Below are 27,240 nucleotides of genomic sequence, written 5' to 3' on the forward strand. Positions count from 1 at the left end.
CAGGTGCAAGACCCAACTAGCTTCTCATCTGGAAGTGTTCAATTGACAGCACTTGGGCCCCCTTGTTCAGGGATAACCTCAGGCAGTTGGGTGAAAAGAACAAATCATCCAGGGACTGAGGAGGTACACCTAAGAGCCTTTAGTGCTCTTCAGGAAAAGACTGTTGTTAATCCAAAACTCTGTACTTAGTTGTTAAGGAGTTGCCCCCAAGTCCTACAGTTCCTTGGGCATCCCATATACCCCTAGACCCTATCAAAATTGAACCTTTCAATAAAATTACAAAACCAAGCTCAAGGTCTGTTGACTGACTCCAGTGTGCAGAGTGTGAAAATGTGTGTTGTCTGGCCATGCAGAGCATAGGGGGACCCAATTCAAATTCATCAGCCCTTACGAGGGTAGTGCTACGTATTAACAAGTGGTATTTCTGGATACACGCACTCTTTTCACTTTCTATGGAGTTTCATCTATGGTTGGACTTTGATAAGGAGTTGCCCTAATTTCTTTTGGACTTTGCACATATATAGATGTATGGTATAGAAAAAAAGGAATTATATTTATTAAATATATGGAGCAGAGTGCAAGACAATGTCGAGGAGATGAAAGGTTCAGTCATGACCAATACTTTGCCCATGAGCAGTCAGTAGGGACATCTGGAGAAGCTGCAGGACACCCATAAGACAGAATGTCTACAATCAAACTTACTGTGATAGGTGCACACTTACCGCCGATGGTAGGTCACGTGACCGTCTTTAATCTCAAATTTGTGGAGGAGAGCTTGACCATCGAACAAATGATAAAACTGCTCAGAGCCAACTTCAAACAGGCCAGGACCACATCTCAGGAGACTGCCGGACAGCCAGGGGGGAAGACGGCCTGTGGAGTAGATCAATACTGGCTATGTATGGAAAGATAGATACTAATAGATAGATTAAAAACATATATGGAAAGATAGTTTTGGATAGAGTGGAGAGGGATTTGAACTCCTTTCAGTTATTATTGCAGTCTGTGTCCCCATTAGAGAGATTCACCCTTTCTATATGGCATGTTTACACCTATCATCAAAAATGAAAGCAAAAGAAAATCCCAAAACAGGAATAATGGAGATATCTTCCAATGGGGACATTAGTTCTGGTGACAACCTGGGATTCCCTCACTTTGCATGGATTTCCTCTCACTGCCAGCTTTGGCTATGGGACAGGAAGTGAAGAGAAATCTTCCCTACGGAACACAGATACCATAAAAAAAACTGCCAGAGGTTATAACCCTCCCTTACTCTATCCAAAATGAGAAGAAAATGTTTCCCCTTTAGTACACTTTAATAAATAGATTGCTCATATAGCGATAGATCAATAGATAGATAATCAATAGAAAAATAGATAATGGAGATATGGAGAGATAGATAGTGTACAGGACACCGGGATGTATTCTGGACAGCAGATGTGTTTCCCTGTTATTTGGTTTCTGATCCCTTTAAGGGGGGGAGGTCAACAAGATACACTTTTAGTATTCAGGGGTTCCCGCCCTCACTGTCTGGATTGGTAGTCCTCATTTGAGATTCAGAGAAACTTTAGGAGGGAAAGAGTCTCCGAACCCTGATTACAGGGACTTTGGTTCCGAAAGGGTTAATCCACCTGTACGGGAAGCTTGAAAAGGGACTGTCAGGAATGGACTCGCCAATGGTGGTGGGACTCACCTGCCTTGTGGGCTGCAGTACCAGGGCTGGCCAGTGGGTGCTCTCAGTAATCAGAAGCCCACTCCTGCAATCAGCTATCACCTGAGGCTGATTGCAGGAGGTGTATTTAAGGAATGGCCAGACCTGCAGTCAGTGCCTTGGTGTTTGTTTCCCATGTGCCCTGTTTCCTGTATCCTGTCTCCTGCCTGCTTGACTCTCCTGCTTGACTCTGACAGAACTCCGCCTGCACTGACCCCGGCTATTCCTGACCATTCTTCTGCCTGCTCCCGTTGTACCTTTCTGCCTGATTATTCCTGACCCGGCCTGCCTGACCACTCCACCTCTCCAGCCCTGACTGCACCTGTACCTATTAGTTTAAGGTTTGTTTTGTTTTGCACTGTGTTTGTTTATTTTGTGCAGCTCATAATAAATATTATTATTATTTAATAATTTCTGAAGCCTGCTGTTTCCCTGTGTCAGTCCACACATCTCTGGTCATACCTGGATCCCTGACAGGGACAGGGAGGAGTGAAGAAAGTGTGGACTATCTGGAGACTGACACATGGTTTTGCTGAGCTCCTGCAGCCTTTGTGCTTCCCCCGCGGCAGATGGGAACCCTAAACCCAATGGTGGGATTTGTATACAGGTGGTGAGCTGTTTTGTTGCCTTGATTATACCAGGAGTATGAACTGTTTGCTTTATTTTTGCTGAATAAAGCTATTTTTGGTTGCTTTTTTTGAGTCCAATAAAGACTGTTACAAACGGCTGTGCCAGGGTTAGGATTTGAACCCACGAGCTCTGCTGCATCCAGCAGTAGCTCCCCTTGCTGGGCCACCTGAGACGCAGGACAGCATCCTGTCTGAACCTTAGGATAATCATGTCTTTGTGAAAAAGAACAGACAAGGGCGCACTCTCATCGTGCATTACCGTGTTAAACCACGTGTTTATTAAAAAGACAAATGGATGTATACTCACAAACCAACGATATAAAAGCAGTGTTAGTGGTCCACAAGAACAGTCACAAAGATGTTGTGTCCTTGATAAGGATAAGCTGATGCGTTTTGGGAGCTGGACCCCCTTCCTCACAGCTAAAAATATGCCTACTGGCCACAAGCCTATATACCAACGAAATGTCAAAAGGAGGGTGAAAGGCCCTCCCACCCACCCCCAGTGGCCCAATCCCACCCACCCCCTGTGGCCCAATCGCACCCACCCCCAGCGACCCAATCCCACCCACCCTCAGTGGCCCAATCCCACCCACCCTCAGTGGCCCAATCCCACCCACCTTCAGTGGCCCAATCCCAGAGCACACACAAAAAACCCCCCAAAAAAACACACACAATCAAAACTACATGTGATAAACAGCAACCTGTAAATAGCATAAAGTACACGCATATAATTATAAATAAAATGAGCTGGAGGTGTACTTACATTTACCCCCAAGGAAAGTAGTCCTGACCTTTGATGAATGGTCACTGACCCAATAGAAACATGGGTCAGTGGGTCAGTGACCATTCATCAAAGGTCAGGACTACTTTCCTTGGGGGTAAATGTAAGTACACCTCCAGCTCATTTTATTTATAATTAGCTGCGTGTACTTTATGCTATTTACAGGTTGCTGTTTATCACATGTAGTTTTGATTGTGTTTTTTTTGTGTGTGCTCTGGGATTGGGCCGCTGGGGGTGGGTGGGATTGGGCCGCTGGGGGTGGGTGGGATTGGGCCACAGGGGGTGGGTGGGATTGGGCCACTGGGGGTGGGTGGGAGGGCCTTTCACCCTCCTTTTGACATTTCGTTGGTATATAGGCTTGTGGCCAGTAGGCATATTTTTAGCTGTGAGGAAGGGGGTCTAGCTCCCGAAACGCGTCAGCTTATCCTTATCAAGGACACAACATCTTTGTGACTGTTCTTGTGGACCACTAACACTGCTTTTATATCGTTGGTTTGTGAGTATACATCCATTTGTCTTTTTAATAAACACGTGGTTTACCGCGGTAATGCACGATGAGAGTGCACCCTTGTCTGTTCTTTTTCACCAGTGGTCAGATTCCCGATCTTTGAAGGGCAGCACCTCTTCGTCTGGCATCCTGATATATATTTTTCAGTCTGCATGAGGATTGGAGCGACGGTTTCGTTTGTCAATCATGTCTTTGTACCTTCCTATTTGCCAGATTATTGTGCTCTTCTCCAGCCAATATTTTGCTCCTTTCACTCCTGGTGCCATCTATACCTCTGCTACCACATGTTACCGGGTTTGGCTTGTTCCTTGACCTACGTTTCCACCTGATCTGAACCTGTAACCACTTGTTACTGACTATGTTTCTGCTTGGCCCCTACTTTCTACATTTACAACCTGTCTTGCTGACTCAATGATGGGGCGATCCTGAGGACCGCAACCTGGTACTAACATGCAGGTAAACCCATTTTCACCATCAGGAGCTCTAGTGATTACCAGTTAGTGCTTAGACCCAGGTGACCCTGCGTCATCTGTTAGGGTGATCTGCTTCTGCATTTATCCTGCTGGTTGGTGGGAATCTCTCAATTGCTATAACTACTGGTCTACAAGCCTGAACCCGGACCGTGATAGACTGGCTGATAATATAGAGATAGATATATAGATAGAGATAGAAATATTGATAGAGATGGATATATAGATAGAGATGGATAGAGATGGATATATAGATAGAGATGGATAGAGATGGATAGATAGATAGAGATGGATAGATAGAGATGGATAGAGATGGATAGATAGATAGAGATGGATAGAGATGGATAGAGATGGATAGATGGATAGAGATGGATAGATGGATAGATGGATAGAGATGGATAGATGGATAGAGATGGATAGATGGATAGAGATGGATAGATGGATAGAGATGGATAGATGGATAGAGATGGATAGATGGATAGAGATGGATAGATGGATAGAGATGGATAGATGGATAGAGATGGATAGATAGATAGAGATGGATAGATGGATAGATAGATAGAGATGGATAGATAGAGATGGATAGATAGATAGAGATGGATAGAGATGGATAGAGATGGATAGATGGATAGAGATGGATAGATAGATAGATAGAGATGGATAGATGGATAGAGATGGATAGGTAGATAGAGATGGATAGATGGATAGAGATGGATAGATGGATAGAGATGGATAGATGGATAGAGATGGATAGATAGATAGATAGAGATGGATAGATGGATAGATAGATAGAGATGGATAGATAGATAGAGATGGATAGATGGATAGAGATGGATAGATAGATAGATAGAGATGGATAGATGGATAGAGATGGATAGGTAGATAGAGATGGATAGATGGATAGAGATGGATAGATAGATAGAGATGGATAGATGGATAGAGATGGATAGAGATGGATAGATAGATAGAGATGGATAGATAGAGATGGATAGATGGATAGATAGATAGAGATGGATAGATTCATGTCTAACCTGTGACGTGCACACTCATTGGTGTAGCCAGCTCCTCCACTGTCTCGAACAGTTTCTTGTACCCTCCGGCGGGGTGCTCCACTCTACAAGATATCTCAGGTTATCTTTTATGTCAATGGCTGACATCAGAGTTATATTGGAATATTTGTAGAATTTAGCCATTTTAGAAAAATCATATTCACACCACAAATAGTATTTCCAGTAGGGTTCATCCCAATATGTCTCTTTACAAGACCAGAAACCACACCATGGCTGGCTCGTGTTCAGTATTAGAACTCTAGATATGACTCATTGATGATTTTGGCGTGTGGTTTTCTCTAGAGGTGACCTTTGTTCATGGAGTGTTTGGTGCTCAGTGGGAATTGCTAAGTCTGCGGTAAGTTAACATTTTTAGAACCAGTGTCATGTCATCCGTACTATATGTTTAATGTTGGATTGATCTACATCAGGGTGCGTGTAGCATAAAATATAGATGATCATACACTGGGAATGACAAGGTTCTCATGGAAAAAAGATGATGGTTGTAGATCAGGGGATGATATAACGTCCATGGTAGTGGTGGTCAACTCTCCTAATATGGGGGGCCTTAGGTGCTGCCCCTGAAAACTGCCAAGGGCTGCACATAAAATTCAGGGAATATTCACAGTCATAGACAGCAGACACACAACAGGATATAGTCAAAAACTATGGCCATGATACAAGAGATGGTCAGAGGTTGGGGACATGACACAAGAGATGGGCAGAGACTGGGGACATGACACAAGAGATGGACAGACTGGGGACATGACACAAGAGTCGGGCAGAGACTGGGGACATGACACAAGAGATGGGCAGAGACTGGGGACATGACACAAGAGATGGACAGACTGGGGACATGACACAAGAGTCAGGCAGAGACTGGGAACATGACACAAGAGACGGACAGAGACTGGGGACATGACACAAGAGACAGACAGAGACTGGGGACATGACACAAGAGATGGACAGACTGGGGACATGACACAAGAGTCAGGCAGAGACTGGGAACATGACACAAGAGACAGACAGAGACTGGGGACATGACACAAGAGACGGGCAGAGACTGCGGACATGATACAAGAGACCGGCAGAGACTGCGGACATGATACAAGATACGGGCAGAGACTGCGGACATGATACAAGATACGGGCAGAGACTGCGGACATGACACAAGAGATGGGCAGAGACTGCGGACATGACACAAGAGATGGGCAGAGACTGCGGACATGACACAAGAGATGGGCAGAGACTGTGGACATGATACAAGAGATGGGCAGAGACTGCGGACATGACACAAGATGTGGGCAGAGACTGGGGACATGACACGAGATGGGCAGAGACTGCGGACATGACACAAGAGATGGGCAGAGACTGTGGACATGATACAAGAGATGGGCAGAGACTGTGGACATGATACAAGAGATGGGCAGAGACTGTGGACATGACACAAGAGATGGGCAGAGACTGTGGACATGATACAAGAGATGGGCAGAGACTGCGGACATGACACAAGATGTGGGCAGAGACTGCGGACATGATACAAGATATGGGCAGAGACTGCGGACATGCTGTAGGAGTTGTTGCAGACTGGTGACATGCTATAGGAAACAGTGATAGACATTGTCCATGAGACCTCTAGAGATCACTGCTATAACAGGGCAATAGAGACACACAGATTAGTGTCTGTAGGGGCCCCAAGGTCCTCACAAGAAGTTCCAGTGGGCAACAGGCCTGGTATATGGGAACCACCAGAACTCTGGCCAAACAGATGAATACATATAAAGGAGCTGCTTTGCCTGGCAAAGAGTTTGTATGTTTGTCCATACATTTATGGGATTAACACAGCTCTGTCACACAGCACATGCACTGGTGGGGCAGGAGACCTGATTTTTCTCTGTTGCAGTTCAATGACATTCACAGATCTGGTCCCTCCCTCAATCCTGTGACTGGACAGTGAAAGGAGAAGCAGCAAACTGATCTGCTCGTCTCTCTGTCACTTTGCTCTCTCCACCTATCAGCATGTTCATTGTTAGCACATGAGCTCTGTGCTCATTGTGCTGCTTCTCCCTCTCCCAGTCTGAGCTCTGCTATACAAGGACTGCAAGAGGCTAATACCAAGTCCTAGTTGGGTGCTTACATTGCTTACATTTATTAATAAATGAATGATTATGGCGCTGCCTAATTTTTGTATTTTATACCTGCCTGGAGTTTAGCCTTAAAGGGCGCTCACAGGGGAGGTACAGAGATACAATGTAACATCGTTCACAGGGGAGGTACAGAGATACAATGTAACATCGCTCACAGAGGAGGTACAGAGATACAATGTAACATCGCTCACAGAGGAGGTACAGAGATACAATGTAACATCGTTCACAGAGGAGGTACAGAGATACAATGTAACATTGCTCAAAGGGGAGGTACAGAGATACAATGTAACATCGTTCCTACGTGAGATACAGAGATACAATGTAACATTGTTCACAGAGGAGGTACAGAGATACAATGTAACATCGTTCACAGAGGAGGTACAGAGATACAATGTAACATCGCTCACAGAGGAGGTACAGAGATACGATGTAACATCGTTCACAGAGGAGGTACAGAGATACAATGTAACATTGCTCAAAGGGGAGGTACAGAGATACAATGTAACATCGTTCCTACGTGAGACACAGAGATACAATGTAACATCGCTCACAGAGGAGGTACAGAGATACAATGTAACATCATTCACAGAGGAGGTACAGAGATACAATGTAACATTGCTCAAAGGGGAGGTACAGAGATACAATGTAACATCGTTCCTACGTGAGATACAGAGATACAATGTAACATTGTTCACAGAGGAGGTACAGAGATACAATGTAACATTGTTCACAGAGGAGGTACAGAGATACAATGTAACATTGTTCACAGAGGAGGTACAGAGATACAATGTAACATTGTTCCTACGTGAGATACAGTGATACAATGTAACATGGTTCCTACGTGAGATACAGAGATACAATGTAACATTGTTCACAGAGGAGGTACAGAGATACAATGTACAGTAACATAGTAACTTTTGTATCTAATCTGTTTCAATTGTCTTGATTTAGCTTAGTATGGATTGGTGACCACACATGCTTCAGTTTTATTGATGTGCAATTCAATCAAAATGATTGAAGCTCCAAACAACTGAATGACCATAACTTCCCTTCCGAGCGATTACACTCAGTTTTGATCAGATTCGACCAAACTGAGTTGCTCAGCCAGGGTGGGATGTTATCGATCATATTGCATCAATCTGCAGTACGGAGATACTGTGTTCATATATAGGATCGTATCTCCATCAACCGGATTATGAGATCACACGTGAGACAGAGATGGGACCAGAAATGTACGATCATAGATTAGAATTGTTTCTTAGCTATCGATTGGATTCACTTCCAGGTGTGTGGAATATCGATCAATAAGTTGTCAACTATAGATTAAGTATTCCTATCAGAAGAGATCAATCATAAAAGAACATGCAGATCAGTCATCATTTGTTAGACATGCATTTCTGCTGAATTTGTTGTTGCTATTCTGTCTCTCAGTGTCACAATACACCGAACATTCGATTATTAGACCGATCATTTCTTTGTGAGTGGGCAAACATTCAATCAGCAGGGGATCAAATACTTATTTCCTTCACTGTATGTGTATATATATACAGTCAGGTCCATAAATATTGGGACATCGACACAATTCTAACATTTTTGGCTCTATACACCACCACAATGGATTTGAAATGAAACAAACAAGATGTGCTATAACTGCAGACTGTCAGCTTTAATTTGAGGGTATTTACATTCAAATCAGGTGAACGGTGTAGGAATTACAACAGTTTGCATATGTGCCTCCCACTTATTAAGGGACCAAAAGTAATGGGACAATTGGCTTCTCAGCCGTTCCATGGCCAGGTGTGTGTTATTCCCTCATTATCCCAATTACAATGAGCAGATAAAAGGTCCAGAGTTCATTTCAAGTGTGCTATTTGCATTTGGAATCTGTTGCTGTCAACTCTCAAGATGAGATCCAAAGAGCTGTCACTATCAGTGAAGCAAGCCATCATTAGGCTGAAAAAACAAAACAAACCCATCAGAGAGATAGCAAAAACATTAGGCGTGGCCAAAACAACTGTTTGGAACGTTCTTAAAAAGAAGGAACGCATCGGTGAGCTCAGCAACACCAAAAGACCCGGAAGACCACAGAAAACAACTGTGGTGGAAGACCGAAGAATTCTTTCCCTGGTGAAGAAAACACCCTTCACAACAGTTGGCCAGATCAAGAACACTCTCCAGGAGGTAGGTGTATGTGTGTCAAAGTCAACGATCAAGAGAAGACTTCACCAGAATGAATACAGAGGGTTCACCACAAGATGTAAACCATTGGTGAGCCTCAAAAACAGGAAGGCCAGATTAGAGTTTGCCAAACGACATGTAAAAAAGCCTTCACAGTTCTGGAACAACATCCTATGGACAGATGAGACCAAGATCAACTTGTACCAGAGTGATGGGAAGAGAAGAGTATGGAGAAGGAAAGGAACTGCTCATGATCCTAAGCATACCACCTCATCAGTAAAGCATGGTGGTGGTAGTGTCATGGCGTGGGCATGTATGGCTGCCAATGGAACTGGTTCTCTTGTATTTATTGATGATGTGACTGCTGACAGAAGCAGCCGGATGAATTCTGAAGTGTTTTGGGAATATTATCTGCTCATATTCAGCCAAATGCTTCAGAACTCATTGGATGCTTCACAGTGCAGATGGACAATGACCCAAAGCAGACTGCAAAAGCAACCAAAGAGTTTTTTAAGGGAAAGAAGTGGACTGTTATGCAATGGCCAAGTCAATCACCTGACCTGAATCCGATTGAGCATGCATTTCACTTGCTGAAGACAAAACTGAAGGGAAAATGCCCCAAGAACAAGCAGGAACTGAAGACAGTTGCAGTAGGGGCCTGGCAGAGCATCACCAGGGATGAAACCCAGCGTGTGGTGATGTCTATGCGTTCCAGACTTCAGGCTGTAATTGACTGCAAAGGATTTGCAACCAAATATTAAAAAGTGAAAGTTTGATTTATGATTATTATTCTGTCCCATTACTTTTGGTTCCTTAATAAGTGGGAGGCACATATGCAAACTGTTGTAATTCCTACACCGTTCACCTGATTTGGATGTAAATACCCTCAAATTAAAGCTGACAGTCTGCAGTTAAAGCTCATCTTGTTCGTTTCATTTCAAATCCATTGTGGTGGTGTATAGAGCCAAAAATGTTAGAATTGTGTCAATGTCCCAATATTTATGGACCTGACTGTATGTGTGTGTATATATAACAATACCAACTATTGTTGCCATAGCTCACTTTAATCCAGGGGTGCACAGTATTTTTTTTTCCACCACTAGATGTCCTCAGGTTTGATGGCCAGCATCATTCAGTCCACTTCCTCTGAGCCCAGGTTGTCCTGGAGCCACCCCCAGCCTGCGATTGGACAGTGAAAGGAGAAGCAGCACAACACTGAGCTCTCACTCTGCTCTCTGCTACCATCAGCACGCTGATTGGCTCCTTATGCTTCTTTTTCCTCTCACACTCTGATAAATCTGATAAAAAGTCACATGCTGCTTGCATTTTCAAATACATTTGTATCCTTGTTATTATCTGCCTGGAGCTTTAAGGCTCGGTTCACACCTATGCAGTTTGCATTTGATCCGTTTCTGCAGTGCTTTTTGTGGTGCGTTTTGCATTTTTGAACATGCTTTTTTGCTGCATTTTTTAATTTTTTTTTTATTTTTTTCTTGTTGCTAGGCAGATTAAAACTCAAAACGCGTCAAAAACACTCTTCTTGCTTTACTGCAGCATCTCCATTGAAATCTATAGAACTAATACTGCAACTTTTTGCATTTTAAAAAAGTCCCTGACCCTTTCCAAAAAACGCAGCGGGTGAAAACGCGGAGATGTGAACATGTCCCATAGGAAATCATGTTAAATGGACTGTACTGTGTTTCTGGAAGACACTGAGGTGTGAACAGGGGTGGACTGACCATTCGAGCACTCGGGCACTGCCCGAGGGCCCGGGGTCAGTAGGGGGCCCCATGAAATGCCCCTGGTATCTTTTATAGGCTTTTTTGGGTGTGATTTGACTGTGGTCAAGGACATAGGGGCCCCATGATTCCCTATTGCCCGGGAGCCCCATGAGTTGTCAGTCCTCCCCACACCGTGTGGGTAAAGTGGTTGAAATATGAACAAAACATATCCCTCTCTAGTGTGCGCTTGTGCCAACCCAGAGCACTAAGTGTCATTTCTGTCTGCTGCCACGTTTCTCTGCTATCGGCTCAAGTCACTTCTGACAAGCTTTCCTGACACCAAGAGGTGAAAAAGATGACAGGGGAGGGAGCTCCAGCACACAGCCTGTGATTGACAGCCTCAGCTCTGTTCCTGAGTGCTGTGTAAAGGGGTGTGTCCCTTCCCTCCAATCAGCTCTGTAGAATGTAACTTTAGCTCCCCGTCCCGTGCTTTCTGGAAACTCAGACAAGCTGTACAAAATCTGCACTTTGAACAGATGTAGAGAAAAGAAGACTGCGATAAACAGGTACATAAGGTGTACCTGTTTATCTGCAGTCTTTTCTCTACATCTGCAGGAGGATTTGTTTCATCTCTGTGTATCCCCTGAGGTTAGTGACTTCACTGGGTATATGGAAGGGTTTACAACCACTCAGGGGCGGACTGACAACTCATGGGGCCCCCGGGCAATAGGGGATCATGGGGCCCCTGTGTCCTTGCCCAAACTCAAAAAAGCCTATGAAAAAGGTACCAGGGGCATCTCATGGGGCCCCCTACTGACCCCGGGCAGTGCCCGAGTTTCCAAATGGTCAGTCCGCCCCTGCAACCACTTTAAGTTTGAATTTTTACCCTTCTCCATCCAAAACTGAAAAGAAAAGTTTGGGTTTGATCTATTTTAATTAGAATACCTTATGACTGATATCATCCACGCTTCATACTCTGATTATCTAGTATGTAGGCCATTAGGAGTCAGATGTGAGCGTCCACTTACCGACTGGTCATGGTGCCTTTTCCCGGGGACCGGCTGAGCAGACAGTGAGGTCAGATATTTGGAGCTTGGTGCTATTTATAGGGATTTTAATTTGTTTCAACAGAATAATCTCCTTAAAAAGGCTTCAGCGGCCAATCGGAAGGGGAGTCGGGAACAGAAGTCTCTTTCAGTCCTTGGAATTCTCTTGAAGGACTTTTTTTTTTTTCTTCTGAGTCTTCAGCGCCTTTGCTCTTCTCAACAAGGAGATTCTTTGAAAAAAAAAGTTTCCTTCTAAATCCTTTCAAGCCACTAGTGGATTAAATGAAAGAATCGCGGGAAAGAATTCGGTCACGCAGCCGGACAAATGTTTCCACATACTGATATGCTTACAATTGGTGAAATAGTCTGAACCACAATGGGGCCCTATAGACGCATCCTGACATTCAGCCATTGGGGACTCATCTAATGATGATCCTTTGTCCGTTTTTATTTTTTATTTTTTTTTAAAGGGATTCCAGAATTCAGTGGAGCATTGTCTATAGCCGACTATTACAAATTATGCAATTTTAGAAAAAATCATTAAAAAATAAATATTACAAAGAATTTTAAACTATAACTAGTAAATAAATAGTAAATGGAACATGAATGAAACAAATAAAATAAATCAATAATAAAGTAAATCAATAAATGATATATAATAATTTTTTCATAATGATATGAAATTATAAAATGATGCTTCCAGAATTCAGTGGAGCATTGCCTAGAGCCGGCTATTAAAAACGATGTAATTAGAAAAAAAAAAGTCATTATAAATAATTATAAATTATAACTGGTAAATAAATAATAAATGAAACACGAATAGAACAAATTTTAAAAAAATCAATAAATAATATATGATAATTACAATGATAAAATAACGCATCCAGAATTTAGTGGCAACCACCCCAATCTATAACTAGCCCTTGCTGGTTGTCCCTATACCTTTAACCCCTTCGCGCCGGCGCCTCCTGGCCCTTTAAGGGTTTCAGGAGCTGGGAGGCGGGGTGGGGTTTAGAGTCATGTGACCGCCGTGACTCACGGCGGTCACATGATTGGGAAAGGTCCCGATCGAAAGAGGAGATCGGGACCTTTCTGTGAGTACCAGACATGTGTGCTGGGAGCGGGCAGGGCGCACTCTCAGCACCAGGGATGGACTGACAACTCATGGGGCCCCCGGGCAATAGGGGATCATGGGGCCCCTGTGTCCTTGCCCAAACTCAAAAAAGCCTATGAAAAGTTTCCAGGGGCATCTCATGGGGCCCCCTACTGACCCCGGGCCCTCGGGCAATGCCCGAGTTTCCAAATGGTCAGTCCGCCCCTGCTCAGCACATATGTATTTTTTAATAGAACGCAAATGTGCGGCTGCTCGGTGTCTGGGCCCAGACACCGGGAGGCCGCACATTTGCGTTCGGCCGGCATGAAGAGGTTAAGGAGGGGTGACTTCCCTCCAGGCACACCTGCCCTTAACCGATTCAACTCTGAGTATTGTCCAGAGTCTGCTATTAAAAATGTGGTCATATTAAAACTTTGTTAGAAATAATTATTAGAATGAATTATCATGAATAAATAATCAATAAATGACAAATGACATACAACTACAACTAATAAAAAAAAAAGAAACATTTGAATAAACACTGTAATACATAGTAGTTTATATAATTTATATATATATATATAATAATTTAAAAAGTGATATATAAAATGATGACATTATAAAATCATGCTTCCATAATTCAATGGGGCGTTATACAGAACCAACTATTAGAAATGAGGTCATATTTAAAAGTAGCTATAAATAATTATTACAATGAGTTATAAGTAATACATAATCAATAAATAATACATTAAATAGAAATACAACTGATAAAAAATAAAGAATAAAATAAATAAAGAATGCATTGAAGAAATAATACATAATTTGTTTGTTATAAAATCATAAATTAAATTTTTAAAAAATGATAAAGATGATGAAAATATAATACGATCTTCCCAGAATTTAGTGTAACATTGTCCAGAGGCAACTGTGAAAAACAATATCATTATAAAAAGCCATTATGAATAATTATTATAAATAATTATAAATAAGAAATAATGAGCAAAAACATAATAAATTGACTACAAATAAAATTAATTAAAAAAAGAAATGCACAATAAAAAATGTGAGAATACATTGAATAAATAATAGTCATTTAAATAATTATAACAAAATGATTATTTTATCAATGATTTAAAATGATAAAATGATGCTTCCAGAATACAGTGGATCATTGTCCAGAGCCAGCTATCGATCAGAAGAGTTATAACAGAGCCAGTTAACAAGTCCAGAGTCACATGATGTGAATGTACAACGTGTGAAGTAAGAGTTGTCAGCACTATATAGTTACCTGTAATAAATAAAAAAAATATATATAATGAAACAATCTTTGCGTCTGTAGCAGGGCATTGCTACCAATCTTTGGTTATGTCATACCTGACCTAGTAGTAGTATATATTCTTCATATTAGAGCTAAGTTTAATCCTACATTTTGTCTTCCCTGGTTCCTCAATTTCCTCTCTTCAGCGAATTAAAACATTTCATTTTCATTATATACCTTGTTTTAGACTCAGTGACATCATCATTTGGTCTCTGTGTTTCTCTATGCAATGCAAGCAGATCATGGCTAGTGGGAGGAGTTAGCATGGTGGCATACATAGCCTCCTGTTCTCACCTGTGTTGCTGAGCCTCTACGATTGACAAACTGAAATGAGGAGCCTGTACAACTGTGCAAGACTGAAGAGGAGGCTGGAGGTCTGATTTCAGTGCGTGCAAACTATGCCAGATGTATGAACATTATACAATATGTCAGCAAAACTACTCCTCCCCCCTCCAAAAAAAAAAAATTTGAAAACTAATTTGCATGGTTACCCCCAAGCATAAATTTCCTCTTTTACCAGGACAATTTCACCCCCCTGTTGAAATCCCCCCTCCCAGCACAAATCTTTGCCATCCCACCCCCCTCTCAGCTCAAATCTTCTCTCCCCAAATTCTCCCAGCACAAATCCCCCCCCCCCAAAAAAAAATCACCCCTCCTAGCACAAATCCTCTACCCCTCAAATACTTCCTCTGAGTACACCCCCAACTCCTCTCCCCCCCAAAACAAAAATCCTCTCCTAGCACAAATCCCCTCCCTCCTCTACCATATCACCTCCTCTAGCACCCCTCCCCCCAATTCCCCCCTTCGAGCACAAATTTCTTCCCCCTCCTCCCTCCCAACACTAATTTGTACCCCCCCCATTCCCCCTTCCAAACACAAATCCCCTCCCTCCTCTACCATATCACCTCCTCTAGCACCCCCTCCCCCCAATTCCCTCCTCCTAGCACAAATTTCTCCCCCCTCCTCCCTCCCAACACTAATTCTTACCCCCTGCCACCCCCTCCCCATTCCCCCTTCCAAACACAAATCCCCTCCCTCTACCATATCACCTCCTCTAGCAAACCCCCCCCCCCAATTCCCCCCTACTAGCACAAATTTTTCCCCCCTCCTTCCTCCCAGCACTAATTCTTACTCCCTGCTGCCCCCCCCCATTCCTCCTTCCAAACACAAATGCCCACCCTCCTCTATCATATCACCTCCTCTAGCACCCCCCAATTCCCCCCTCCTAGCACAAATCTCTTCCCCCCTCCTTCCTCCCAGCACTAATTCTTACCCCCTGCCACCCCCCCATTCCCCCCCCCTTCCAAACACACATGCCCACCCTCCTCTATCATATCACCTCCTCTAGCAAAACCTCCCCCCCAATCCCCCTCCTAGCACACATTTTTCCCCCCTTCCTCTCTCCCATCACTAATTCTTACCCTTTGCCACCCCCCCATTCCCCCCTCCAAGCAAAAATCCCCTCCCCCCAATCTCCGCATGGTGCCCCACATCTCACATGACACCGCAGTGCCCTGGGCAGCCGTCCCTCTTGCCCACCCCTTGCCCTGACCCTGCTTTCAGGTATTTATTACCTCTTGCTGACATCACAGTACCCCCCCCCCACCCCCCTTTACAATGCCTTCATGTGCTTTTCTCTCCAGAAAGATGGAGCCATATCTGTTCAGGCATCATCCAGGGTCACCATCTACTTCTTGGACCGAGATGCCGGCTCAGAGTTGACAGTCATATCTATCCTGGTGCCTGCAGGTTTTGGTTGTAAAATAAAATAATATCTCTTTCAAATAATCCCTCTACCACACTCCCATCATCTACCCTCATACATAAAATAATACAAAATCGTGTAAATATAAATGTCCAAATATAAGTCCATACAAAGTGCTCTTCCAAGTGTTGAGAACTAATCCACTTCGTTGCTTTTCAATCCAGGATACCTCAAAAAAATATATAAACTAGATATAGTGCATTATCTTTAACAAAGAAAAGACTCGTGACACTTAAAGTGACTCCTCCTAAACCCCACTTGTGACAAACCAACACTTCAACTTGTGATTTGTGCAAAAATCCAAAGCCAGTGTCACCATTCAAATGTAATAAATACCATTACCCTCTCATGGATAATGCAAACTCCACATCAAACTACTTGTGATCACATGCATCAAAAGTAGATAGTGCCATAACTCTTGTAGGATAATATACCATTACCCTCTTTCAATATAGATAGGCATAAGACTCCTCCAGGGTAATCCAAAATTTCCCCTTTTCCTGATGCTCCCAATCCGAACTTCCCCGCTCCTCAGAGGGGCAGAGAATACAATACTCAGTGAAGTATATAAAAGGAATCCATACATTTATTTATAATCTTACATTAGATAACACCAACGTCCATCCTCTCCCACAGTTCGTATGACTGAACTCCAGTGTCCAAGATGGCCGCGCCGCTCCTTCCGGTTTGACGTTCTGACGTTACGTCCTTACGTACTGACGCGTTTCGTCACTTCCGACTTTTTCACAAGGGTTCAACCCTCAAAGTCGGAAGTGACGAAACGTGTCAGGGACGTAAGGACGTAACGTCAGAACGTCAAACCGGAAGGAGCGGCGCGGCCATCTTGGACACTGGAGTTCAGTCATACGAACTGTGGGAGAGGATGGACGTTGGTGTTATCTAATGTAAGATTATAAATAAATGTATGGATTCCTTTTATATACTTCACTGAGTATTGTATTCTCTGCCCCTCTGAGGAGCGGGGAAGTTCGGATTGGGAGCATCAGGAAAAGGGGAAATTTTGGATTACCCTGGAGGAGTCTTATGCCTATCTATATTGAAAGAGGGTAATGGTATATTATCCTACAAGAGTTATGGCACTATCTACTTTTGATGCATGTGATCACAAGTAGTTTGATGTGGAGTTTGCATTATCCATGAGAGGGTAATGGTATTTATTACATTTGAATGGTGACACTGGCTTTGGATTTTTGCACAAATCACAAGTTGAAGTGTTGGTTTGTCACAAGTGGGGTTTAGGAGGAGTCACTTTAAGTGTCACGAGTGTTTTCTTTGTTAAAGATAATGCACTATATCTAGTTTATAAATTTTTTTGAGGTATCCTGGATTGAAAAGCAACGAAGTGGATTAGTTCTCAACACTTGGAAGAGCACTTTGTATGGACTTATATTTGGACATTTATATTTACACGATTTTGTATTATTTTATGTATGAGGGTAGATGATGGGAGTGTGGTAGAGGGATTATTTGAAAAAGATATTATTTTATTTTATTTTACACTTTCAAGGGTGAAAGTGGTACTTTTTGTAGGGATAAATAGAGTCTTAATTTACATTTAGGTTTTGGTTGTGTCCACAAATGTCTGACCAAATTCAGCAAGGGAACTGTGTGGAGGAAACGGGGCAGGGCATGGTGAGAGGAGTCACAAGACACTTTAGAGTTCATGAAACATGAAGCCCTCTCTACTTTCTCTTGTTTGGAGGTCTGTATAGAGTATCTGCACAGAGTTCTTCGTATATAGCAGACCCCATACTGTCTCCAATAGAACATCGGTAAGTAACACATTTCTAGCAAACATCCGAACGGTGAAGCAGAGCCGAGCTTTGGACAAGTATGTAGATTGTTCTATACACTTCATAGGAAGATAGATTCATGGTGACATCGCCATTGTAAACGCTCATTGTTGGCGACTTGTATAACGGGATTACATAGGGTCTTATTATCTGGTTATGTCGTTTGCTGGGCGCTAAGAACCTTGTCCTGGAACACATGTAATGAGATTACGCCTATCACTTCTACATTTCTCAGAGTATTTAACAAGGATCTTACAAATTACAGCAGAAAAGAATGTCAGAGATTCTATCAGGGATCCAGGAACAAAGAACGCTCATACGTAAGGCTGCGACAAGATTGTAAATATTAGGGTTGTGCTGATACCAATACTAATATCGGTGCGGATACTAAGCCTTCGCATGAGTACTCATACTCGGGCAAATGATCCGGTACCTGAAACCGAAACCTTTGTGGTGCAATTTATTTATTTTATTTATTACAGGTTCTTATCTAGCGCCGTCAATTTACGCAGCACTTTACATCAGGGGCGGACTGACAACTCATGGGGCCCCCGGCAATAGGGGATCATGGGGCCCCTGTGTCATTGCCCAAACTCAAAAAAACCTATGAAAAAGGTACCAGGGGCATCTCATGGGGCCTCCTACTGCCCTCGGGCCCTCGGGCAGTGCCCGAGTTTCAAAATGGTCAGTCCGCCCCTGCTTTACATATATATATTGTACATTCACATCAGTCCCTAACCCTCAAGGGGTGTACAATCTAAGGTCCCTAACTCACATTCATACATACACATACTAGGGCCAAATTAGACAGGAGCCAATTCACCTACCAGCATGTTTTTGGAGTGTGGGAGGAAACCGGAGTACCCGGAGGAAACCCACGCAGGCACAGGGAGAACATGCAAACTCCAGGCAGGTGGTGTCATGGCTGGGATTTGAACCAACAACCCGAGTACTGCCAGGGGGAAGTGCTAACCACATTTGCATTTCTCGGGTGAGTTCCCTGATGGTGACATTGGTGGACCATGGCTGTGTAATGTCTGACAGCATGGCCACTTGTAGACTCTATCTATCCATTCAGTCGTATCCAACCCTTGGCGATTGCATGGACCGTCACTCGTAAGCAGGGGCGGACTGACAACTCATGGGGCCCCCGGGCAATAGGGGATCATGGGGCTCCTGTGTCCTTGCCCAAAATAAAAAAAGCCTATGAAAAAGGTACCAGGGGCATTTCATGGAGCCCCCTACTGACTCCGGGCCCTCGGGCAGTGCCCAAGTTTCCAAAAGGTCAGTCCACCCCTGCTCGTAAGCGTCTTTTTCCATGAATTCTCTTAGCAATTATTTTACAGGGTAGGTTGCCAGGTTTTTCCCCAACCCCCACCATGCAGGAGATCCCACATGGTCAGGGATTTATTATTATTATACAGTATTTATAAAGCGCCAATAGTTCGCTCAGCGCTGTACATTACAAAGGGGGACAGAACATGTGACAGAACAATACCAATACAATGTGATACATGAGGGGATCGAGGGCCCTGCTCCTTGGAGCTTACAATCTAGGAGCGAGGGGATAGTGGCACAGGAGGAGATAGCTGTGGGGGATGGAGTGGTAGGAAGAGTAGAGGAAATCGGCAGTTAGCAGGGGGTTTAACCATTTAGCCACTGTGCTGCCCGATTTGAGCCCATACAAAATGAATAGGCTCAAATCGCACTGCAGAGAATGTGATTTGAACAGGAATGCGGTGCGATTTAAATGCGGTTTCCCGGCGAGCGCTGTGTGATTCGAGCCATTCATTTTGTATGGCTCAAATCACACCGTACCCGCAGGAAAACCGCATGTGAATCACACAGCATTCCTGTACGAATCACATGCAATTGTTTGCAGTGCGATTTGAGTCCATTCACTTTACAGTATATGGGCTCAAATCGCACTGCGAAAGTATTGAGTACTGCAGCACAAGTATCGGTACTCGTACTCACTGATGAGAAAACGTTTATCAGTACAACCGTAGTAAATATGTTGAAAATGCCATTACTATAATGGTGGCCATACACGCGTCAATCAAAAATCGATTTCCTGTCCTTTCGATCCCTTCCAATAGGAATAATCAATCTATAGTTGATCGATATGACACCCATGGGAAAATGGGATTGAATTGACAGTTGGAGGAAATGATTGTAAGTTACTGATCAGATCTCTGTTTTCACCGTTCAGTCCCTTGACCCCTTTATGACCGGCCAAAATAGATGTGTGGTGGCAAAAGGATGAGCTCATTTTCCTTCTGCAGCAGCTGAAAGCCAGCTCGTCCTCCTCTGCCTTCCATTGGTATTCAGCAGCTGCAGGAGGAAAATGGAGGGTATTGGTTCTTCTATATGTTGCCTCCTATCCAGGTCCTGCTGCCCCCGGGCCCTTGTGTGCTCCCCTTGCCCTCCTGCAACGCTGCTGGGTTCCCTCGTCCCCTGCTGCAGGATATGCTTTCAGGATGTAGAGTGGGGGAAGGGGCCCTTCCTTTTCTGAATTAACACAGTGAATGATTGGTACCAATCACTCCGGTATCCATTCATAACTGAAGGATGAACTATGTTTACTATGCTTTAGTTTGGGAATAAATGAAAAGCTCTGTACAGAGCTATCCCTCTCCATCCGTTCTGTGCAGCTGAGGTTCCAGAGATGAAGATAGAGGGCTGTATCTTCAATCTCCTTTCTGTCTCTTAAAGATGAGACATCTGTTTTGGTTAAACTCCTAATATCTCACCAAAGCCCCCCAACTGCGGTAAAAATAAATAAAAAAAAAATACAAACCCCACCCACTGCCCTACTGACCACATCCTCTGCCCTACCGACAAAGTCCACTGTCCTATTGACCAGTGGTGGAACTACCAGTGTCGCAAAGGTTGCACTTGCGACCGTGCCCTAGCATTCAGCAGTATATAGCAGTCTTGTGACTTCTATCAGTGTCCAGCATAGCACTGGTTAAAGCTTGTAGGAGGAGTTTTCATTCTCCCATAATTGTCCTATGAGGCTGCATGACCCCTGGTCCTCTGTCTGGGCAGTGCTGATTGGTCCTGTGATGATCACATATCAAGAAAAAAAAAAACCTCTAGCAATACACACCGAATTGAGCATGTGTAGCTTGCCCCCAAGGCTCTGTTCTATCAGCAGATGGATTAGGGACAGTAGAAGAAGGGGAGGATCAGAGAAGACAGGATCAAACATCCTTTTTACATAATGCGGAAGATTAACCCCTTAGGTTCCACAGCGAGTATAACAAGCATGCTTTACTGCATATACAGACTGATTGTACTGTTGTGGGTTTAGTAAGACTTTAAGAAAAAGAACCCTATTCAAATCGAATGTGGACAAATTTACTAATCCATAGGGGATGGCAAATGGAACACCAATTGTCAAATCTCTCATGTCACATTCAGATCAGATCCGTGGAGTTCTGTGTCGCACACTTGTTTCGTACATTTGCATTTCATCCAGCTTGTCTGCTGACTGCCAGTGTGGAAATCACCAGATTTGATCTGGGTTACATTAATTGCTGGGAAAAAGGTGGATGAGCAAGGTAAGTACCATCACCTGCTCTTCCGAAAACTACAAAAATGACCTAGACAGTCTAGTATATATTCGTGGGAACCATAAAAATTAACATTCATTTTTGTTAGACTTGATGTTTTTAGATCAGCATAAAAAGAAGAGCTACTTCTTGGGATATTGCAGATTTTTGAATGTAAATACACTTGTGTTCAAAATAATAGCAGTCAGCCATCACTAACCGGATCAATCACTGTTTTTGGTAGAAATGATATTTCTACATGGCAAATAATTTACTAGCAGGTGTAGTAGAGTAATAGAAATCCAACAGACCCAACAGTCATGACATGCATGCTTCTGATTCTGTGTCATTGAATCACTAATTGAAAGGGGCATATTCAAAATAATAGCAGTGTGGAGTTCTATTAGTGAGGTCATTCATTCTTTGAAAAACAGGTGGCAATTATTGCCCTTATTTAAGGAAGGAAGGCAGCAAATGTTGTACATGCTGGTTACAGTGCATTTCTCTCTGAAATTCTGAGGAAAATGGGTCATTCCAGACATTGTTCAGAAGAACAGCGTACCTTGATTAAAAAGTTGATTGGAGAGGGGAAAACATATAAAGAAGTGCAGAACATGATCGGCTGCTCAGCTAAAATGATCGCAAATGCTTTAAAATGGCAACCAAAACCTGAAAGACGTGGAAGAAAGCGAAAAACTACCATTGGAATGGATAGAATAGCCAAAATGGCGCGGACTCAGCCAACAATCAGCTCCAGGAAGATGAAAGAAGGTGTAAAGTTCCCTGTGAGGACTGTTACAATTAGAAGACGCCTATGTGAAGCCAAGCTATCTGCAAGAAGCCCCCGCAAAGTCCCACTGTTGGAAAAAAGACGTGTGCTGAAGAGGTTACAATCTGCCAAAGAGCACATTGACTGGCCTAAAGAGAAATGACGCAACATTTTGTGGACTGATGAAAGTAAGATTGTTCTTTTTGGGTCTAGTGGGCGGAGACAGTTTGTCAGACGACCCCCAACCACTGAATTCAAGCCACAGTACACTGTGAAGACAGTGAAGCATGGTGGTGCAAGCTACGGTGTTGGGCCTATTTATCGCATACCAGGGATCATGGATCAGTTTGAATACATCAGAATACTTGAAGAGGTCATGCTGCCTTATGCTGAAGAGGAAATGCCCTTGAAATGGGTGTTCCAACAAGACAACGACCCCAAACACACCAGTAAACGTGCAACATCTTGGTTCCAGACCAACAAGATTGACGTTATGGAGTGGCCAGCCCAATCCCCGGATCTTAATCCAATAGAAAACTTGTGGGGTGACACCAAAAATGCCGTTTGAGGCAAAACCAAGAAATAGAGAAGAACTGTGGAATGTCGTCCAATCATCCTGGGCTGGAATACCTGATCACAGGGGCCAGAAGTTGGGTGACTCCATGCAACACAGATGTACAGCAGTTCTCAGAAACAGTGCGACTACAACCAAATATTCATGAAGTCATTCAAAGGAAAGCAAAATCTTCAAACATTTCTCAGTTTATATAGTGAATGTTTGAGTTTGTAAAGAAGAATACAAACACTGTGATTTTTTTGAACCGTCTAATATTCACTTTTCTTCAATTTTTTTTAGAGGAACAACACAAATTTGATCTATTTTTCTTCATGTTTTGATTTCGAATAGAATGTGTTGTGTTTCCAATGCATTTGTGTGTATGGAAATAAAAGCTATTAGAAGGATTTTGAGCTTTATTCACTTTTTTCAAACACACTGCTATTATTTTGAACACAACTGTAAATGGCAAGCGCTGATATGGAAAAAAAAAACAAAAAAAACAAAACACACCAAACAGGCTGCTAGCACAAGAGACAGTGACAACGAATCTCAAACAAATCTAATCACATATTTTTGAGTACTTGGGACAATTTAGTTGATTTTTTATTTTTTAGCCTAGCTAGCTTAAAAGTGCGCCGAACCCTCTTTGCATTGCTTTCCCCATGTGCACCTTGCTGTTTTTTGTCGATGTCTAGGCTTCTGAAGTATTTAGGATAGGCTGGGGGGGTAGATAACAAAAATAATTACTGAACTTGTGAATAAGAAGTGTGGTAGAGGGCCTCCATATAAGTTTTCCATGGCCTACCCAACCCCAGTCCCATTTTATTCCATACAAATTATTGTGGAATGCAGGACGCATACGAAAAGCTATCAGACTGAATGTAAGCAAAGCAATATATTGGTTTGGCTGAGCCAATGAAAGGGAAGAGGTAATAGGTTACAATCGTAAAGTTTCTTTGAATATATTTAAAGGAACAAAATAGGTTATAAAAACAGAGCATTTATATTTTATTGCCATACTTTTGGGGTGGTATTGCTTTAGTTTAACAGATGCTAAGATATACTATTATCACGGGTCATTTAGCACTTCCTAATGATCTCTAACAATCCATTGCAGGGTGACAGCGGAGGCCCCTTAATGCTGACAACCTGAAATATTATGTTATTGTTGTCACCAGCTGGGGTAACAGTTGTGCCCAGCCACACCAACCAACACAAATACTCAGCCTTTGCTTCTGTACACTAAAGAGAAATGAGTGGCTTTCATCGCTGAACAAAGCACTCCATCTTAGGACCAAACCATCTGCTCCAGAAAATGTGGTAACCGGTACAAAAAGGACACAGAGAAGACCATCCATCTACAGTCATGTGAAAAACTAGGTACACCCCATAGAAGTTGTTGACCTTTTCAACATATTTGAACAGGCAAACATTGGATGTAGATTCAAACAGTGCCTACAGAGAAATATACTTCAATACAGAAAATTGACATTTCAATCAATTCTTTAATAAAAATAGATGTAATGGTGTGCTGTGGAAAAATTATGTACGCCCGTGGTATCAGTATTGCCCAATTTTGCAGAAATGATCTATTTCTTGTAGGCCTTTTAAAGAATTGTCCACCAGTCTTGAACATCAACTCAATGGAGACCTTTTGACCACTTCTCCATGCAAAAATTACTTAAGTTGCACAATGTTTTGGGGTTTCCCCATTTCAAAATCACCCTACAACATTTTCAATAGGGATCAGATCATGGACTAGGGCAATCCCTAACCTTTTGTTTCTTCTTTCTGAAGATCCACCATTCCTTGGTGGATTTGCTAGTGTGCTTGGGATTACTATGTTGAAAAACCCAATTCTGGTTCCGCTTCAACTCTTGGATAGATGACTTCGCCATCTCATTTAGGACGACTTTGATATGAAGCAGAAGGTCAAGTTGACTCAATGACTGTGCATAGGAGCCGCCTGACTGCTTTCATACTGTAGATCATGAAAATTGATACCCCGTGGATCATTTGTTCAAATATATCACTTTTTGGTAGGCACTATTAAGAGATGTTTGCCTGTTCCAATTTGGTAGGCACTATTAAGAGAGGTTTGCCTGTTCCAATTTGCTGAAGTCACCAATTTGTATGGGGTGTACTTACTTTTTTTTCACTTTACTATATATGTAAATTTATTTGAAACAGGAATAGATTGAACCAGAAAAAAAAATAAATAAAAATTTCCAGGGCATCCATGTAAAAAATAAATTTTATTCCCTGGAATTTACAGTGACTGATGAAACCTACCGAGTACCACAGTCACTGCACTTTGCAGCTGGCAGGTTTGCTTGTAAAATTCATATGTTCACCCCAATGGACTACCATGACGATGTGATGGGCTCCTAATTGCTAGCCTAGGCCGAATGTTTTCCGTGATGACATGGTCTCAGAACAAGGAGCATGCATTCTCCTACTTCCAATATAAAACAGATTCATGTTCCTCAGTACAGGAAACTCTATTTAAATTCACTTTAAAATTCAAAAGCGATCTCCCCCATCTATCCATGTGTCAGTGATTTATTTTGCTGACAAATCACTTTGAAAAGACACCCCCCCTAGCATTTCTGGCAGTGGCCATCTTGAGTAAGGGCAGATGATTCAGTTTCCATTGACTTCCTGGAAGCCATCTGCCCTTAGCTCAGCCATGCAGGCAGGAGGGTGTGCTTAGCTGAGAAAACACTCATGAAGACTACTGGGATGTATGATATAATTTGCCTAGGCAAGAAACCAGGAAGTAACAAGAAATTAAAAGAAAAAAAAAAAAAGTTTAAAAAGCAACTTAATACACCCATTTACTATTAATGCTATCAGCATAGGGATTAGAAACAGTCAATGTTAACCACTTGCCGTCCGCCTGCTGTTTATAAACGGCAGGGCGGTGGCACTCCAGGGGCGGGTTGCCTTTCATAAACGGCACCCGCCTTTTCTAGCTGTGCGCGCTCCTTGGGAGCGCGCAGCACCACGATCCAGTGCCCGCTGTGTCCGGAGTGAAACACCGATAGTCGGACGGGACCTCTGTACGAGGTCCCGATCATGTGATAACTGATTGGCCAATCAGTGATCACATGCAAAGTAGTAAGCAAGATGTCACTTGTGACATCATTGCTTACTACGTGTGAAATCTGTGAATGATCACAGAGGTCACATGGTACAAGGCTATTCACAACAGCCTTGTACCATGTGACAAGGTGTGACCAATCACAGCTCACTCAGTATTTCTCAATGGCTGCAAAAATGCAGACAGAGAGAAAGAGAAATGATTGCTTTTACATCCTATATGGGTGTAAAAGCAATCACTGTAAAGAAAAAAAAAAAATAAAAATCTTCATCACCCCCCACAAGTAGTGCAGTGTCACCATGGTGACACTGTACTGCCAGGGTGACAGTATGTAAAAAAAAAAACCAAATAATATATAAAAAAAAAGTAAAAAATGTAAAAAAAATTTACATAGCAAAAAAAAAAAAAAAATACAAATCCCAGTGGTGAATAAATACCACCAAAATAAACCTTTATCGGTCTCAAAAAAATGGTAAAAAAATTCATTTGGGTACAGTGTTGCATGACCGCGCAATTGTCAAAGTGCGATAGCGCTGAAAGCTGAAAATTGCCCTGGACAGGAAGGGGGTAAAAGTGTCCGGACTGGAAGTGGTTAATTGAGAGAGTGAAATTCATCTTTATAAACCTTCCGATTCCTCTTTATATAGGGATGAGCGAGCTCAGAATCTTTTTAGAGGGCAGAACTAATCAGTTACTTTACAGACCTGCCCTCCAGTATGCAAATACAGACTTTCAGAAATCAGAGCTCAGCTGTTACAGCAGAAGAGAATATTAGCTGTGTTTTTAGGATTTAAAAAAAAAAAAAAAAAAAGCTATAAAATTGATAGAAAAATCCATTTATTGTTTTCCAACATTAAAAACATGCTTATACTTTTCAGCTTTTTTTTTTTTTTTTGTTTAAACAATGAAGGGTTCAAGTGTTTTCAAGCAGATGCATAGCAAGAGATCACATACAAAAATTAGGATACAAATACTGAACACATAAATACAAGTCAATATATACAATGGAGTGCAAAATA

At 42.6% G+C, this 27,240-nt stretch overlaps 1 protein-coding gene across 1 annotated transcript in view; it reads right to left on the minus strand.

The window, feature by feature from the left end:
• RPE65 (retinoid isomerohydrolase RPE65) overlaps positions 1 to 12,277 on the minus strand; it is a 59,119-nt gene extending 46,842 nt beyond the window's left edge. The window contains exons 1-3 of the mRNA XM_089660758.1: positions 12,223 to 12,277; positions 5,131 to 5,213; positions 723 to 873 (exon numbers count right to left, since the gene is read on the minus strand). Coding sequence (XP_089516884.1) covers positions 723 to 873; positions 5,131 to 5,213; positions 12,223 to 12,233 — 245 coding nt within the window. The 5' untranslated portion in view covers positions 12,234 to 12,277. The remainder of the gene's footprint in view (positions 1 to 722; positions 874 to 5,130; positions 5,214 to 12,222) is intronic.
• Between the last annotated feature and the right edge of the window lie 14,963 nt (positions 12,278 to 27,240).

The sequence above is a fragment of the Staurois parvus genome, unplaced genomic scaffold (assembly GCF_062004578.1).
Source record: "Staurois parvus isolate SC_StPar_1 unplaced genomic scaffold, SC_StPar_1.0 ptg001270l, whole genome shotgun sequence".
Classification (NCBI taxonomy): domain Eukaryota; kingdom Metazoa; phylum Chordata; class Amphibia; order Anura; family Ranidae; genus Staurois; species Staurois parvus.